Below are 17,404 nucleotides of genomic sequence, written 5' to 3'. Positions count from 1 at the left end.
GTGTGTGTATGTGTTGCGGGGAGGGGGAAGAAGATAGTGAAGAAGAGAATAGGTAGGAGAGCGAGCCAGCTGATGCTCTTGACGCATGAACTGCTTCGAAGGAGCCCTGGAGATCAATCATAAAGTATCGCAAAGACAGATGGGTTATTCAGGCCTCCGTTCGGTTGCCACACGGGAGAGATAAAAGGGGGTACCCAGAGCGAGCAGGGCTCGGCGATTTGAGGCCCACAGCCTCCACGCCCCTTATGCGCCCCAGCACAGCATCGGTGGGTCGAGTACCTTCTGCATTTTTTTCGCTTGAACATCAGCTGTGTCGAACAGCGGGGCTACGCAGCCTCCCGTGAGGAATGCTGAACAGCGTTGACAGTATGTAACGTCGGTTGATCGGCATGCACAGGAACGGTGGTGAAAGAGCGCGTATTTGTTTTCCTCACGCCCTTCATGCCTTCTGCCGCGACCTCCTCAACGCGTGCCTTTACCATTTCGGAGTTTACCCGAGGAGGTCCATCCCGTATGCCATTGAAACGACGCGCCGCATCTCAGTAGACCGCAAAGAGCAAGAGCAAAAAGAAAGTTGAGTGAGCGCCTCCGTTTCGCAAGGCAGCAGGCAAAAAAAAAGGTCGTGATCAGCGAAGACGCCAAGACGCCGAAAATAGAAGGGCGGCGAAAATAATAGGCAAGAGATGAAGACGGTGAGTGGCAGGTGCCTGATGTGTTGTCTCAGTAATGGCCCCGCCCCGCCCCGGGGTAGACCACCTCTACCACCACATAAGCCTCTGCCCCTCCTCCCCCTCCTTTTCTCCACACCACTTCACCATGCTCCACTCCCTCTACGGTTTCATCTGATTGCCTGCTCGCTTGCCGCCGCTCGGCGCACCCCCCTCCCCGCGCGTGCCAACAAACACAGGGTGCCACGAGAGGTTGCGCGTGATCGTTCCACCAACGGTCGCATGCCACACTGCTAACAGAGGCAATGGTGTCTTGATGATGTGTACGTGAAGCATCGCAGCGGCTCTCCAGAACACGCAAGGAGAAGCGAAGAAACGTGTTCGCAGAAAACACCAGAGACCGAGGACGTTGAGAGGTGTGTCAGGGGAGGGAGGTGGATGACCCGATAGAGATTGGTGGACAGCGGGGAGCCGCCGTGGAAACGATTCAGAGCAGCGGGGCGAACGATGCGCATCCGGAGGGGGGAGGGAGACGATTATTTCGAGAGCACAACGAAAATGCTTTTTCTTCTGCGAGGATGGCACCAGACGTGTGAGCAGGGCACATGAGCATCGATCTCGGTATTCGACTCCCTTTCATACGCCCATCGCACCGTGCGCAGCTCGACAGAAATATACGCGCGCGCGACCGAAGCTCGCCCACCTCTGCTCCGCCACGGCTATGTCATGGTGCGGGGCCGGCCAACACCCGTTCACACCCTGCACGCCATCGCTGTTCACACGGCGCGCAGCGCTGGCCGCGGTCGAGGCTCACGCTCAGCATCACCGCTACGCAGCCCGCGCGCGCGAAGAAAAAAGAAGAAAAAGAAAGGCTGCAGACAGACGCCTATAATTGTCGATACGTGAACGCAATACGTCGTGGACTGCTGCGGCCGTCAGCACGGCTGCACGTCCCTGCAGCACGACGCCCGCTCAGGCCTGCCCCGCCCACACCACAGACAGCAGGATTATCAGAGCCCTAGTAAGCGATGAGATCGCCGGCATGGCCAGGGTATCTGGTACGCGCACACTCACTCACACACACACACATATCCGCAAGAAAAAGGACGTGGATGGGATACCCCAGGGTCCGCGAAGTAAGCACAAAGGGAAGGCACTCACGTCTCTCCGCCCTCTCGGTGAATTCATGGCGAGAGGCCGAACGACCACAGCAGCGCACTTTTCTTCCACACTTACGAGACACAGCAGCAGAGAGGCGTGCAATAAAATACGGAGCGAAAAGGGGAAAAGAATCGGCAAAGGGAAAGTCAATGGTGAAAAAAAAAACGGGAGGGAGAAAGAAGGGATGGCGCATGGGGGCATACGACAAGCGGAAGCGGCCAAATCAGCAGAGGAGCGAAGCGCTGAAAGCGGTGTAGAGAGGGAGAAGGTGCGCCACGGCAAACGTGCTGCGAAACGACGTCACACAACGTGTCTCACTCCAAACCCCTGGAGATGGCGAGATGCGAGTAAGTAAGGAAGGGGAGAGATGAGGAAAAAGACCTCTGTGAAGAGGTGGGCCTCCCGCCACCACCACCATCACTCTCCCCCGCTGGCTCTGTCGAACAAAGGGCGACACATGCACAGCGAGGGGGAGAGAAGAGGCGCGGCAAGCGAGCAGAGAAAAGATGTAAAAATGGGATGTAAAGCAAAGCGAAAAACAAAAAAAGTACGAAAGCGTTGCGCCGCCCGTGGACGAGAGAGCAAGACAGGGAAGGCGACACACGCACACAGAGAGAGATACCCTTGCCGAAAGAGGTGAGGTCGGGGGAGGGGCATTTACACGTGCTGCCTTGGTGGGAAGTCATGACAGGCGAGAAGAGCGTATGGTAAGGTCGAATCGTAGGCGAGGCTAATGAACGGGCTGGAATGGGAAGGGGTCGAGAGGTGGTGTTGGTGGTGGCAGTCGAGGAGGGTCGTATCCTTACCCACCCCACCCTTGTGTGCACGGCCACGCGAAGCAACGCTAAAAGAGGCAAACGTCTCTGCTCACATTTTCGATTAGCCCTGCCCCTCTCTCCCCCTCTCTCTGTCCGTGCGTGTGTGTGCATGTGTGGCGAACTGGAAGAGAGCGAAAAGGAAAGGCCCCGAGGCGTGGATTGCCGCTGCGTGCCAACGGAGAAGCGGCACGACGACGTCTTTGCCGTCGCCACGGACTCGGTGGTGGTTCACGTTTGCTACGGAGAAACGTGGGGAGGCGCGGGTGAAAGAAGAGGACCATTGAGGAGTACGGATAAGAAGAGGGAGGCCCGAGAATCTAGAGAGAAAAAAAGCGCTCGCGTGGATACGTTGTCACCGCGGGTGCGCCCTCCCCCACTTCGCCGTCGTGCAACTGGGCGGCTCGCTCGTAAGCCCTTCATGGTAAGACCTGCGCTAAACAGTTCATGTTAGCAGAGCCGGGGGCGCCCTCCCTTCATGACCCTTTCGCCATCCGGCATCCCAGCTCCGTGCAAATTAGGCTTGCGCGAGGCCGAGACACTCTCGTCAGCGCTGTCCAGACTATGGGAGCCGTCCGCGTCGGTCCTATCAGAGCACCGCACGATTTTGCCGTCGGCATCAAGGTCGTCGCAGATGCGCGCGCGCGGTAGCAACAGTATACTCAGCGGGATCACCGCCAGGGGAAACACGATGTGCGCCACAAGCAGCAGCATGGGAGCGTTGTCAAAGTTACAGCCGTTGACGCCGGTTGTTCTGATGGGCCACACGAGCTCCATAAAGAGAGAGCCAATCGTGGAAGACATAGACTGGCCCATGTTGCTGAAGCCGGAGGCCAGCGCGTAGACCATGCTCTCCGATCCCCGCGGGCAGAGGCGCGAGAAGAGGAGGACCACAGGCATCCAGGCAAGCTGGCTGCAGACCTCGTAGACAATGGCATTGCCCATGATGAACATGGCGTGGTCAGGAATCCCTATCGAGAGGTTCCAGCGCTTCACAATCACGATGTCAAATACGGAGCCCATCATCTTCACGAGTGTCGTGACGATAAAAGTGCACCAGTAGCTGCTCCTCGAGAAGATGGTCGAGAAGCACAAGACGCCTGCAATACCGCCAATATTACCGATAATGGAGCCAATGGTATTGTAGAACACGTAGGTGAAGTGCGGCCCGTCCGGGTAGCACTCCTTTGTCGCCATGTAAAAGCTGTCCAGCACGCCAGGCAGCTGCAGATAGACCAACATGTCGAGGAAGACGAAGACGATGGACTTGGCAACCACACGACTACAGGCCCAGAACGCCATGCCGCAGCACACCACCGCGATAGCCAGAGACGAAAAGCCCAAGTCGTGGGATGTGCCGAACACCGTTACGAGGCATTGTGCCACAACAGCGCACACTATCACCCCCGAGTACACAAAGAGTCGCCAGTTGCGGAAGAAAACCTCGCGGTTCACCTCCAAAGCACCATAGCACAGCGAAGATATATAGGCGCTCTGATCAGTGTCCGCTTCATCCAGAACGTCGTCGCGGTGATCACCGCAGGCGTCGCTGCGGATCAAGTCCTGTGAGAGATCTGGCGTGTTGAGCATAGTTTGTGGAAGCTCCGCCAAGTTTTCTGCAGATAGGCTGCGCTTTGCATCGGGGGCCAGCTCAGGGCGAAGATTCTCCCCCTGCCGCAGAGAAGTAGTCCCCGCCGTGGAGTCATCGGCCACCTTGCGCTTCGGAACCGCTGTTTTTCCTAGCACGCAGTCCTCGTAGCTCTCGACAGGGTTTTCACGCTCACCATACCAGTTCAAGATGAAGAAGAGCAGCGCCAGAGCCTGGCAGGCAGCAGAGATGAAGAGACCGACGTGCGGGATGTTCTTGTCCGACAGAGGGCCCTGGATAACCGCGGCCGTCAGGGAAGCTGTAAAGATAAACACCCATATCCAGCTCAAGAGCGAAGGGCCGGCATCGGGACGCGCGCGCAGGATGCGGCTGTAGTGGCCTTCTGACAAGATATCAACGTTCGCCATACAGAAGTTCGTCAAGAACATGAATCCCGCACCCATGTCGGCACTTGACTCCTTCGCCGGCAACGCGCCTAATGCCAGCGCGAAGGCCGCACCCAACACGCACGAGCCGGCGCAGTACCACCGTTTCGTGTAGCCAAAAAGCGCGAATGTGTCCGACAGAGAAGCGGAAAACGCCTTCACTGACCAGCCCATCGCATACAAGTTGGACAGGCGCTGGTAGCGGGTACCATCGATGCCGAAGCGGGTGCGAAACATAGCGTACCGGGAGAGCTTTACGAAGTAGCTGCCGAGGCCCTTGTTGAGGAAGTAGCAGAGGCCCAGCGCGATGACTCGCTTAGGTCCAAACGCTTTACAGCTCGGCGCGAAGAGCGGCATCATCTTTGTCCATGGGCACAGTTCGAAAAAGGCGGCCGCCTCTGGGTTGATGTGCGTGGCTTGCGTCACCAACGCATTGGCGGTGGCCGCATGCTCCTGCTCTATTTCCCCGTCAAGCAGCTCCGGCTTGGCTGGTTCCTCGTTTGAGGACTCCTTACCGCGGCGCCGTTGCGCCATTCTCTGAAATCTGCGCAAGTTCGTTTATGAAAAGGACGAAAAGGGCGGAAAGGGGTGGAAAAGAAAGCGGTGTGTATGTTTGTGTGTGTGTGCTAGGTGGGGGGGCCTGATAGGGAGTGTAGAGAGGGAAATGGGCGCACTGCTTACAGGAGGTTTCAAAGGCGTTCGCAGGATAGGTTGCACATGCTGGTGTGTGTCGACCCCTGCACGTCGGCGAAGGCGGTGAGCATGTCGGAGAGTACAGCACCAGTGCAGCGGAGGGGCACAAAAAGCGTCATGCACGCCACAGGGTGGCAGTCGTCTCAGCGGTGCACTATAGTGCATTCAAATTAGCGAAGAGCCAAAAAGCACGATAAGAGGGGGGGCGAGGCTGACGACGGGAGGCACGCATTGCTGATTATCCACTGTCAGTGGCGCGCGCCATCTCCCTTTCGCAAGAGGGCCGTTTCAGAACCTCCGCGCCGTCTTGACGCCGCCGCGCAGTTTCCCCTCACTCCCACCTACCTACCCCCTTTCTCGCTGCAGCACGAGAGGTGGAGGGCGAGTTGCGCGGCTGCCCAAACACCATTCACACGCCCTGCGAGATAGCCGTGCTCCCGTCAGCACTGCGTCCACAGAGAGGTGACAATCGGGAGCCTACAGCTCATGATCAAGCTACAGCACGAGGCAAGACAGCAGCCTCAGCCAGGCGTCTTTGTCCGCGTCTACGTTTCACACTTCCGCCTGGGCATCGCGTTTGACGTACAACGTGTGGTGGATGAGCGCGAAAGCGCCCGAAAGCAGCGTGTCTCAAAGAGGCGACTGGTTGCGGGGCGGCCTCGACACCTTATCTATTCCGCTGAAAACCCCTGGTGCCCGTCAAAGCCAAGGCATCTGCTTCGCTTCGCCGAGGCGTCGCATTCGGCGGCGGGCCTGGCGCTGCCTGGGTCAGCCTTCCCCTCTCCTTTGCAGCGAGCACCGGCAGCACCTTTTTGTGCCGCTCAATGCGGCGGCTGCGCTCGCCGTAGGCGTCGAAGAAGTCAATGTGGAAACTTCTTTAAAAAGCTTTCGCCAAGCACCCCCTGTTGTGAAGGGCAACAAGGCGTTGAGAGCACGTGCCGTCGACGCGCCAGCACCAGCGCAAGATGGCGTAGCGAGACAGCGCCGTGGGGATTTACGCTCAGACCTCGACTGGCAATGTAAGTGCCGATGAAAGCGGCCGTACACACGGGGCTCATACCCATGCAGAGCTCGGCGAAGAGCAGAATGTGCCTCGCCCGCCAACTTGAAGTGAGGATACGCGCGGCGATGCCAACGCGTGCTTGAAAGCGGGTCGCAGAGGTATCGGCTGCATCTTAACTTCTTGAGCAAGCAGTTGGTTTGGGAGGTGCCCATCGCCGCCCCTCCCTCCCCCCACGGCAGCATCAGCGTGGAAGCAAGATGACAAGCTCACCAAAGTATGGCTGTAGCGGCTCTTTTTGGAGGAAAGAGCAGAAGCGGTGCAGCGATGGACATCTCCGCTGTAGAGGCCGGCAGTGAAAGCGCATAGATGTTCGAAGGGAAGGGGCGGGGCCGTCAGGGTACGCGAAAGATGTACGAGCACATCGAGACGATGAGAGGAGCGGGAGAGCGGTTTGGACTTTGTCTTGGATCTCTGGCAGGCAGGTGTCCGCGCAAGACACTGTGAGGTCACCGGTGGGAGATGGTTGAAAGCCCGCGATCTGTCCATGAGAGCGGTGCGAGAACAAGCGGTGTGTCGAGGGAGAGAGACAAAGACGCTCGCCAAAGGTCAGTGTCACTACTCGGGCGGCCACGAGGATGCGCTGCAGCAACGACTGGCAGGGTGATTCCCCGCGACGTCAGCCTTCGAGAGGATGAGACGGTGGAAGCAGGTGAGCAACACACAGTGCAGAGTGTCGCTACTCCACGTACAGGTATGCACGAAGGGAGCAGCTTGCATACGCCTCGGAAGGAGGTGCGATATACCGCCACATATGTTAGCGCAGGACGCTTCAGTCAAACGCGTCGCAGCATCCAGAAGTTGTCCGCGAAGGTGGCGGCACGTCGGTGCTCGTGTTGAAGTTCGACTCATTTTTGGAAGGGAGGGGCCTTCGACAAGGCTGCAAGCGCACTCGGGAACCCTAGAAGCAATAGGCGCAACGGCACCCACCAGTGTCACCGTCGTCCGCACCTCTTTGGTGATGTGCAACGTGAGATACGGCCGCTCCCGGCCCGTTCACCTCTTTTTCGAGCGCTTTTCTTCACATACAGTCCCACACCATCGCCTCACCGCTCTGAGCAAACTCCTCCGGGGTGGCCCACAGCGGCAGGGAGCTCGTCAGGTCGGTTTGCGCCTGCTGTATGTACTTTTGGTGAAGAGAGAAGATGCCGTCCGGCGTGATGACGCCTTCGGCGGTCGTGCGGATGGCCGAGTCGCTAGGGTCCTCCGGCGACGTCAGCGACGGCCCTTCCGGTAGCTGTATGCTGCTCGAAGTGACGAAGTGGTTCAACAGAGCCAAAGAATCAAGGCCGAACGGCAGCAATGCGTGTGGGTACATTCGAGCTGAGCATACGCGCAGTACGTCACTCGGCACCGACGCACTCGCTTCCTTGCTGCTGTACAAGACGTAAGCAATGTAGGCCCAGAGACCCTTGAAGAAAGGATTCACCAGCGCTGAGCTTGCATAGTCGCCCTCAGCGCCGGCAGTCGTCATGGAAACATGCGAAGAAACCGAGACAAGAGCGGCCCTATGGCAGATGGCGTACTGACGCAGCAGCTGCGACACCAACCGCAGCAGCGACTGCCGTGAATGTCGCATGGCAACGCGCAGCTCGCTTGGGATGCCGAGGCGATCCAGCAGCGCCTCATTTTCGGGGGTGCCGCTCTCCGTCGATCCGATGGCGCGCGAGGCGCGGTCGAGGACCTCGATCCTGGTGCATACAATGGCGCTGCGCATTGTGCACACCATGCCAGCAGAGGCGGGCACACGATACGACGTGCTGTTCACCTTGTCGATGTTCACTGCCGGGTCCTTAAAGGGAACGTCGGACCCGCCCTCTTTGCTGAGCACCGAGGCAGAAGAGGCCGCGACAGCGCCGCTGCTGCTGCTGCTGTTCGCCAAGTTTGTTCGCATAGTGCGCAGCTTCTCCTCCTCGGCAAGCCAATAGTCCTGCTGCGCCGCAGCAAGCTGCATACGACGCACTTCGTCGTGATTCGGCGCCTGAGAACGCAGCAGATTGGCGACATAGCTATCTAGGGTCGAGTAGCAGTAGTTCAGCTGTTGTCGTATCGTCGACACATCACTGACATCGATCACCATGAGCACAAGCGCCGACTCGACGTGATCGAGTGATGGCAGGGCCATTGTCAAGGCACCAGCGTTGTCACAACAAAAAAACTCTGTTGTGCGGCGCACCGTTCCACAAAGCGGAGTCGATAGGAACCCGGTCGTCGCGCGCGTATTCACGGGCGCAGGGTCGCCGCTGCCGTGCGCGAGCCGCGTCGGCACTCGTTGGACGACGTAGTCGAAACACACGCCCGAACCGTGGGACAGCGGGTTCGCCCGATCGCGCGGGCCTACCGCCCCGCCCGGCGGCGGTGCATCCCCCGTCGAGTAGGCACCTCGCATGTCGCATCCGCCGAGATGTTGGCTGGAAAAAAGAGCTGCATCGTCATCGTCGTCGGACCTTGGATGATAGAGGGGCTGCCGATCGTTGTCCGCCGAGACAGCGCCGCGCTGGCGGTCACCCTCGGCGGCTTCATCGGTGCCCGCGTACTGTGCCTCCGCTGCAAAGCACAGCCGCCGGCAAAGCGCACGCTTCCCGCTGAGCGGACGTCCGAGTAAGACGACGCGACGCGACGTGTGCTGTGAGGGTATCGACTCCGGTGCGGGCAAGTCGAGTGCTGCCCACAGCGCAGCGGGGTCGAGCTCCACAGCCTCCTTGTCGGTGGTCGTGTGGTGAGAGGTGACAGACGCTGATTTTTTCGAGCTGCGTAGCGGCACCGTCGACGCGGCCGAGTTCAGTGTCCCGGCGGCACCACTGTCGTCCTCCAGGTCAAGTGGATGGGAGGAGGAGACGGCAGTCTCCGGCAAGCGTGAAATAGGCATCTGTGATCGTACTGCTACCCGAGCGCTAACCTCTAAACATCAAGTGAAGAGAAGGAAGAGGCCAACAAAAATACACACAATACTGCTCTCTCTCCCTCCCTTTTAAAGTGTGCAGGTGGAGGGGTAATGAGTGAGCCGGTGCCCACTCGTTGGCTTCGCCCCCACACAAACACGCGCAGAAGAAGTAGAGAGTGAACAGTCTAACCGGGTGCGATTCGGGAGCACAGAGACAAAAGAAGAGAGTGGGGTGGGGTGAATAGTTGACGACGATAGCAGAAGAGCGCGCACACACGCAAGCGCAGAGGTATCCCTGCGCGCGAATAAGGTGACAAGTCGAGTGCACTGCAGAGAGGAGAAGAGAGGGCGAGAGACAGCGACTGGACGACGATGGCCTCATATGGCATGCGCAGCCGGGCGTGAAGAGAAATGCAGGGAAAGGGTGGCACAGGTGGTATGCCGGCATTGTTAATCCACTTACATCTTTTAGCTCACTGCTCCTCTCCAGCGCGTGAGGCATGCTGTCGTAGTAACGAGGGGGTGCCACGAGGGCACAAAGGCACGTACACTTCAACACGCAAAGGTCACGACTTGCCCCCCTCGCTCTCCGCCTTTTACACCGCCTCAGAGCACATTGAGGAGTCGCTGCGACGGAATCCAGGGTGAAGAAACAAAAGAAAAAATTGAAGCGAGCGTTAGAGAAGGCGGCTGCCGGCATCCATGCACGCAGGTAGGTGGGGGGTGGGCAATACGGTGCTGGTGCGTGGTGGGCAGGGATACACGTCCCCAGCAGGCAGCTCCGGTACCCTCCCTCACCTCCTCTTCGGCTTCCCTGAGTGCGTACGCGCGCAAAAGCGGCGAGCACCACTTCACCCCATACAATGCAGCGTTCCAGCACCACATTCCTCGACGCAGGAGGAGGCGCGCGCACTCGAAATCGCGCGCGCCTCACCTTCACAAGGCGGACACTCGGATACGATGCAGTGACTCGGGGTTGTCTTCTCTTCTTTTTGCGCTGCATTTCACGTGCAAACGCTTGAGAGGAATGTGCGTAAGTAACTGACGCACATGAGCGAGGCACCGTCGCCTTAAAAAGGATTCGGCGGGGAGATGGGCCAGCGCTCAACGGCGGTCCTGCCACACATGTAGTAGTAGAGAGAGAGCCGGGGGGGCTTTGAACGAGCCGCGATTGTAACACTTTTTCTCGCCTCGTTGGCGGCCCTGGTGGCGCCCACGCCTCACTTGGGGTCGACATGAGCGGTAGCAGTCGCGTCTAGGAGCTCTTCACCTTCTCCTGGCCACGCCCGTATTGCTTCATGTGACGGAACGTACTCTTCATGTTCTCCTGAATGGTGTTGTAGTGGGTGTAAATGAAGCCGCGCTCCTCGCAGAACTGGCGCACAATCGGTGCCAGGTAGGCGTAGTAGCCATGATGCACACGTGGGAAGAGGTGGTGCTCGATCTGAAAGTTGAGGCCCCCATTAATCTGGCCCCACCACCAGCCACCAAAGTTGCAGCTCGTCTCCGCTTGACATGCCACGAAGTCCTTGCCGTCACTCGTCCCGACCTTTTTGGCGCCGTCGAAGTTGTGCGACAGGAGGAAGAAGTAGGCGAGGTAGAAGCCGCCAAGCGTGTACTGCAAAACACAATGTGCCACTCCGTCAGCGAAGCTCGTCGCATGAAGGAAGTTGCACAGGAGGCGGTACGGGATAATGAGCAGCATGCACAGACTCAGGTTCCATTGCGTCTGGATGAGACGCAGCTTCTCACTCGGCCCCTTGGCAAGGAAGATGGCGTTCGAGAGCACGTGGACAGGGCCGAAAACGGCCTCGAGAAGAAAGATGTAGAACTGCTGCAGGCAGTAAGCTAGCCTAGTGGGGATGCCGCTGTGCAAGCGAAGCAGCGGCACTTCGAGATCGGCGTCGCGCTCCGGCTCATTGGTGTAGATGTGGTGAACGTAGTCGTGGTTCACAATCCAGCTAATGCTGCTGCCGCCCAGCAGGTCCTGAGAGAGCCCCAGAATGCGGTTAACGCTCCAGTCCCGGCTAAGAGCCCCGTGGTTGGCGTCGTGTTGGACATTCAGTCCGACCATGGCCATGGAAAAAGACTGCATAATCGTCAATACGTACGCCCGGCGGTAGAACAGAGAGTACAGGTCGAGTCCCAGCATGACTGTCAGCCACAGCCCCGCCTTGAGGTAGAAGTACCACGGAGCAAAGCCCCTCGTCCGTGCAATAATCGGCTGTATCTTGTCACACAGCTCCAGATAGCTGTCGTAGCTCGGCTGCTCACGCTGCTCGATGAGACTGTCTGGGTGCACCTGATCCTTAGGCACCTGGTACTTCTCGTACAGAGCGTGGGGGAAGCGGCGGCGATGATAGCTGATGAAGATCGCCGTGCATTCGCGGCCGTTGCACAAGCACACCATCATCGCCCCACCAGGGTGCGTTCGCGCCAACTTCTCTGTGTCATAATAGATGCCGTCGATTGACAGCACGTCCTTCTTGAACTCAGACATAGGTTCAGACCTAGAAAGACGGCGGTGCTAGTGATTAATTTTTTTTGTGAGGACCTACTGCAGCGGCAGCGAGCCGCGATATACGCGGAGTCGGGAGACTCGTGTATGCTGGTGTGTGAGAGTTTTAGTCGGTTTAGGTGTTACGCGTCGCACGGTGGCGAAATTAAGGGGGAAGGGGTGAAAAGAGAGAGGGAGGGGGACAGTTTGACTTGGCTTATGCGGAGACGAACAGGAAGACAGGCGCGTGGACTGCGCGGCCTAGCGAGATCCAAAAGAGGCGTACGGACAAAAGGCGCTGCGCGACACACTTAACAACGCAGACGAGAGAAAGTACCAAAGAAACCTTGTGTGGCTGCCGTGGAGTGCGTGCACGCAAGAGCATACGGTGCACGCGGCGAGCAGCTTGAGGAGTGGGTTGGTGTGTAAGTAGATTGGACGTGCGCTGGGAACGGCTGGGAGGGCAAAAGGAGGGGACGAGAGTGGCAGTCTTCGAAGAAGCGTCGATGAAAGGGGAGAAGAGGGAGGCAAGAGAGAAATCGCGCGCCCTGCGAGGTTAGTATGACGACGAGAGCATATGCGGTGGGGCGCACGGCACAGAGAACCCGAAATGCGAGGTGGTACGCGGTGGAGGGAAAGCCGCTGAGGCACGCAAATGGGCAGAAAGTGCGAGTAAAGGAGGGATGCGATCGATTAAGAGAGACATCGAACACGCAGACAGTAAAAGGGGAGGGGGGCGCCGTGAGTGTGTGTGCGTGTGTGCTTGTCCGGCTTCCCTTGCGCGTGCGATACCGCCAGAGCGGCGGGGTTGGCATGAAAGCCGAGGAACGGAAGGTGGCACTCGACAGAGAACAAAGTGCGAGCGCGCGCACGACTTCCTCATCGAGCGCAAATCCCTCCCCTTCACAGATGCACACGCCGAATCCTCTCACCCACGCCGTTGCGTAGGCCTCCGTGGACGGGTTGGTGTAAATGACGCTTGCGCCGGGCTTTCCTGAGCAGAGCGTGCCCAGTAAAGCCGCACGCGGCACTTTCGCGTTCGGCTACACCAGACAGAAGAAACTCTGTGCGGGGCATCGCCTCTGCCCCACCCGCGGCTCCTCTTGAAACTCTTTTCTCTCTTTTGTTGCTGTTGACTGTCAGTGTTGCGGTTGTTGCTGGACACCCTCTCCTCGCTGTACACATGAGGAGCAGAAAAGAGGTTCCACACAGAGATGAAAAAGAAGAGCGCGGCGGCGGTGGTGGTGATCGACGCGGTCGCCGGCGCCCTCGAGGGAGTCAAGCGCGCACCAAGGCACAGATCGCATGTTTGCTCCGGCATGGAAACATCACCCTCCGCTTTCCGTCTGTGTGCCTATGCGACGCTCTTCTACATCAATCACCCTCTCAGCTTCTTCACCTGGGGATCTCTCCCTTTGTTTGCCCGTTCTGCCCCACTTCCTCACCCTGACAGGGCGCACATCAGCGTGGTAAGAGGGACAGGAGGGGGGGCGGGGCGGGGCAGCCCCCGAAAACGTAAGCAAAAACGGCGGCGGCTCAAGGAGCCGTGAGCAACATGCACTACCGCGTGCATCAGCAACGCACACTTCCCCCCGGAATGGGGACTCTGACAGAGACGGAACCGCGCCCTTCACCTCCACTCCCAACGCTTCCGAGAGCCCAGCTGACGTTGGAAGTGAATACAAAGAGTCGCTGAAAGCGACACAACAAAGTTGCCTTTTCTTCGCCCCCTCCCCTCTGGTGTGTGCTGGCGCGTTCTCTGGCGTAACGGCCCTGGCAGCACTAAAAAATAAACCCTGGCCACGCACAAGCACACGAAGACAATGCACATTTCAGTTGGTCACGGATAGCGAAAAAAAAGGGGCGAATGATCCGTACGATGCCTGTGTGGCGGAGAGGGAAGGGAGGGGAGAAGTGCAAAAAAAATGGACAGAGAGACACCACAAAGGAGGCATGCGCGCCAACCTCCAGGCGCTCGCTAATGGCCCGGGTGGAAAAAGAAGAACTGATGATGACCGCCACCGCCGCGCTGCTGCTGAAAGCCACCCGGGAAGCCGCCGGGGAAGCCGCCGGGAAAGCCGCCGGTGAAGCCGCCGGGAAAGCCGCCCGGGAAGTGCGTGCCGAACGACGGCTCGCCCTCGTGGCCACCCGGCTGGTTCACATCTTCGCCGTTGTCGTAGCGCGCGCGTTTTTCCTCATCCAGAAGCACTTCTTTCGCCTCATTGACGTCACGGAACATTTTTTCAAGCTTCTCTCGCTCCTTCTCCGTCATGTCCTTCGAGCGTAACTGATCGGGATGGCTGGACTTGGCAAGCTTGCGGTAAGCACGCCGGATGTCCTGAGCCGATGCCGTCTTCTTGATTCCCAAAATCTTGTAATAGTCTTTGCGGGCGCCGTTGCGCTTCAGTTTTTCAATCTTGACTCGCATCTCCTCCAGCTTGCCGTCGTTCTGTCGCAGCTCGCGCGCATTCTGCAGTGCCGCCTCTGCTGCGGCTATGTTGTCGTCCAGCAGGTGAAGCTCCGCGAGACGGATGTGTGCGTCGAAGACGACAGGGCTGCTAACGCCTCCGTAGCGGTCCACGAGTGCTTGGCACACACGAATGCCTTCAGCTGTGTCGCGCAGACTCACCAGCGCCTCGCAGTGCCACGCCGCCAGCTGCTCTTCGTGTGGCGCGTGCGGCTCCGCCGCACGGGCCTCGGCAATCAGCTGCACTGCTGCCTCGAACTTCTTCTCCCGCAGCTTCGTCTCGATGTTCTTCATGGCGCGCTGCTGCTGGCGGATCAACCTGTGAAGGGTTGCACACGGGGCGTACTCGGGGTCAAGGTTGAGGCAGCGGCGCAGCTCCGACATGGACTGGTCCAGCGCGCCAATCCTGCGTAGCGCTTGCGCGTTGAGAGCAATAGCATCGAGGTTTTGTGGGCTACGCTGGGTAACGTACTTGAGCTCCTGCGTCGCGGCGACGGTGTTGCCGGCTGCCAGAGCGCAGGCAGCGCGGCGCAGGCGGACTTCGATGCTGTCGCCGGAAAAGTCTCGAATGATATTGGCGAGCAGATCGACGCACTCTTTGAACTTTCGCGTGAGGGCCGCGTCGTCGGAGGACGCCGCATACGCCTGTAATGGCTGCGACCACAAATCCGAAAGCGCCGTCCATCGCGCTACGTAGTGCCTGAGACGCTGCACCTGCTCTGCCATCCTCCGCGCCTTCTCAGAGTTGTTGAGAGCTTTGTAGACGCGGACGAGGTGCTCACCGTCACGGTGGGCGTGGATAAGATTTCCCAGCTGTGTGTTCAAAGACATGCGCAGAGCGAGACCCGAGGGGTGATCTTTGTTGATCGACAGAAGCGTGTTCAGGTCCTCCAGAGCTTCCGCGCGCTGCCGCATCATCGAATAGAGCTCTGCTCGACTAAACAGCGCACGCTCGTTTTGGGGCCATCGTGCCAAGACCTCGGTGTACTTAGAGAGCGCTTCCTGATAGTGCAATCGCCCCTGGCCGAGTGCTTTGTCTCCCGCTGCTAAGAGGGTGCGCGCCGTGTCCTTTCCCTCCTCGGCCCCATTGACTACGCATAGGCCACAACTGCTCACAAGAAGGAGACCGCACAGCAGCACCACGCGTGCCGCCGGTCTCCAGCCGCTCTCCGGTGCAGCGAGCAAGGCGCGAGCGCGCTGTGGCACACCACCCCGACAAACGCTGCTGCTGCTACTCTGGGCTATCATATCAGCCTGAGGACCTTGTGAGAAAAACAGGGGACGAGGGCAAACACGCGCGGGGCTCTCAACCAGAAAAACGCCCCTCACACACACAGACACTGATGTTGTTGTGAACGCTCACGAGTGCTAAAGACCTGCACAGAGAACGAAAATTCGCCGAACGTGCAGAGCTCAGCTGGAAAAAAAGGCACCGCCCACAAGACACGCCGTGGGGGCGACAAGCACATGCACGCACACGTCAGAACGAGTGGAAGAGGCGAGAGGAATTGGAGGAGGAGGAACAAGTGGTTCCGCTGAGATGGCCGTGCCGGTTGCGACAAGTTGAAACACAAGCCAAGTGAGGCGCACGTGCCTCTTTTTGTCGCCAGCAGCACCGCCACTCTAGTGATACGGAGACTGGCCCCACCTCGGCGCGCGGCACTTTATGCACGAGGAAGGGAGGGCGGTGGTACCGTAGCCCACTCCCTGTGTGCGAGGGAGCCAAGTCGCCGCCGCTGTCCGTGCCGGTGCGGAATCACCTGCGGTGGCCACACAGGGGCCGACGCCCACGACCTCGAGTCGCCCGAGCAGCCCCATTGCTAGGCAGGTCGGTGGTCGTGTGCTGGGCGCGGCGTGGTGTCGCAGCGGCCTGCGGAGCGGGTGGCGGGTAGACGGTGAGGCAGGGTCCGTGCCCCGGTGACCGAGTGGGGGGACGCCTTGCAGGAAGGTGCGTGTGTTGGGGTGAAGGGGGAGCGAGGTGGTGTAGCTGAATGGCGGAGGGCGGAAGCCTTGGTGCTCACACAAACAGGACAGAAAGCGTTATCGACAGCTCACGAGCAGCCGACGTTGTACGGTGTGTCTGCCGGCAGGCGTACATGCCGCCTTCCTCGCCATACGCGGCGAACCGAGAAGGACAGTGGGCGGCTGCGATCCGGTAACATTTGCGCACGTGCTGGCGGCGACGACACTCGAAGAATCCCTGCATGCAGTCGCAGCAAAGCACAGAGCCATGCCGGGACTGCGGCTATGCGGGGAGGGGAGGGGGGTGTTCTTCCACCGATGGCTCTGCTGAAAGTGAGCCAGTGAACGCACACTCGCAGTTGTGGATCGAAGCTGCAAAAATGTACCGCCTCCCCGGCTGCTTGGGCAGGATTGATCCGAAAAAAGGGGGATCAAGTCGAGACTTGGCAGAGGAAGACTTCGTTTGCTATAGCCCTCCCCTGCTCATCCCCCCCTCCTCCTCGTCCTCCCCGACAGAACCCGTCAGCGTGGCCCTCTTTCCCTCACCCGTCTCCTCGGATTCGATCCTCCATCCCCCCCCAAGCCATAACTCTCTTTTCACTAGTTCACCAGAGGCCTACTCGCAAGCGGGCTGATGCGAACGTTGTGGGGGGGAGGGGCAGGAGAGAAGAGGTGGAGGGGAGGGGCGGTTGGCAATACGAGAGTCATGACGAGACATGTGTCACGACCCCAGCGAAGCGCACGCGACCTCGCAGCCACGAGGGAGGGAGGATAGACCGAAGAGGAGGCGAGTACACGGCGACTTGTGCAGAACAAAAGTGAGGAAACACAGGAAAGAGGACGCCCTATAGGGCAGAAACGCCACACCAGCGGTGGCACGCGGGAGACGGCGAGAGGCCTATGTCGAGGGAACGAAGGGCAGAGCGGCACACAGGGAGGGAGGGAGGCGGGCGGATGTACACGCACACCACCTATCGGGGGTCAGGGCTGTAGCCCAGGTCCGTTCTCACGAGGGATCCGTGAGCCTGCGCGCGTCCCTTTTTCTCCTCTCCCTCATCGGACTTCCTCCTGTGCACCCCCTCTCTGCCACTGCATTCCTCTCGCCTCTCCCAAGTCTGGCACGGTCGCTGTCCGGCGGCCTGCTCGCATGGGTGCACGCTGAA

At 59.3% G+C, this 17,404-nt stretch overlaps 3 protein-coding genes across 3 annotated transcripts; all 3 read right to left on the bottom strand.

Annotated features, from left to right (window-relative positions):
• Positions 1–7,452: 7,452 nt before the first annotated feature.
• On the bottom strand, positions 7,453–9,300 carry LSCM1_04933 (uncharacterized protein; the record flags this gene model as incomplete). The annotated part of the gene is made up of 1 exon (XM_067322415.1): positions 7,453–9,300. One exon carries the CDS (start codon positions 9,298–9,300, stop codon positions 7,453–7,455), a length of 1,848 nt encoding a protein of 615 aa, XP_067180188.1.
• Positions 9,301–10,570: 1,270 nt separating this feature from the next.
• Positions 10,571–11,815, bottom strand: LSCM1_04932 (uncharacterized protein; the record flags this gene model as incomplete). The annotated part of the gene is made up of 1 exon (XM_067322414.1): positions 10,571–11,815. The coding sequence occupies one exon, from the start codon at positions 11,813–11,815 to the stop codon at positions 10,571–10,573; it is 1,245 nt and encodes a 414-aa protein (XP_067180187.1).
• A 1,975-nt stretch (positions 11,816–13,790) lies between these two features.
• Positions 13,791–15,527, bottom strand: LSCM1_04931 (uncharacterized protein; the record flags this gene model as incomplete). Its single annotated transcript, XM_067322413.1, has 1 exon — positions 13,791–15,527. One exon carries the CDS (start codon positions 15,525–15,527, stop codon positions 13,791–13,793), a length of 1,737 nt encoding a protein of 578 aa, XP_067180186.1.
• Positions 15,528–17,404: the final 1,877 nt, after the last annotated feature.

Source organism: Leishmania martiniquensis, chromosome 14, assembly GCF_017916325.1.
Source record: "Leishmania martiniquensis isolate LSCM1 chromosome 14, whole genome shotgun sequence".
NCBI classification, from domain to species: Eukaryota; Euglenozoa; class Kinetoplastea; order Trypanosomatida; family Trypanosomatidae; genus Leishmania; species Leishmania martiniquensis.
This window is presented reverse-complemented; position numbering and strand designations above follow the sequence as displayed.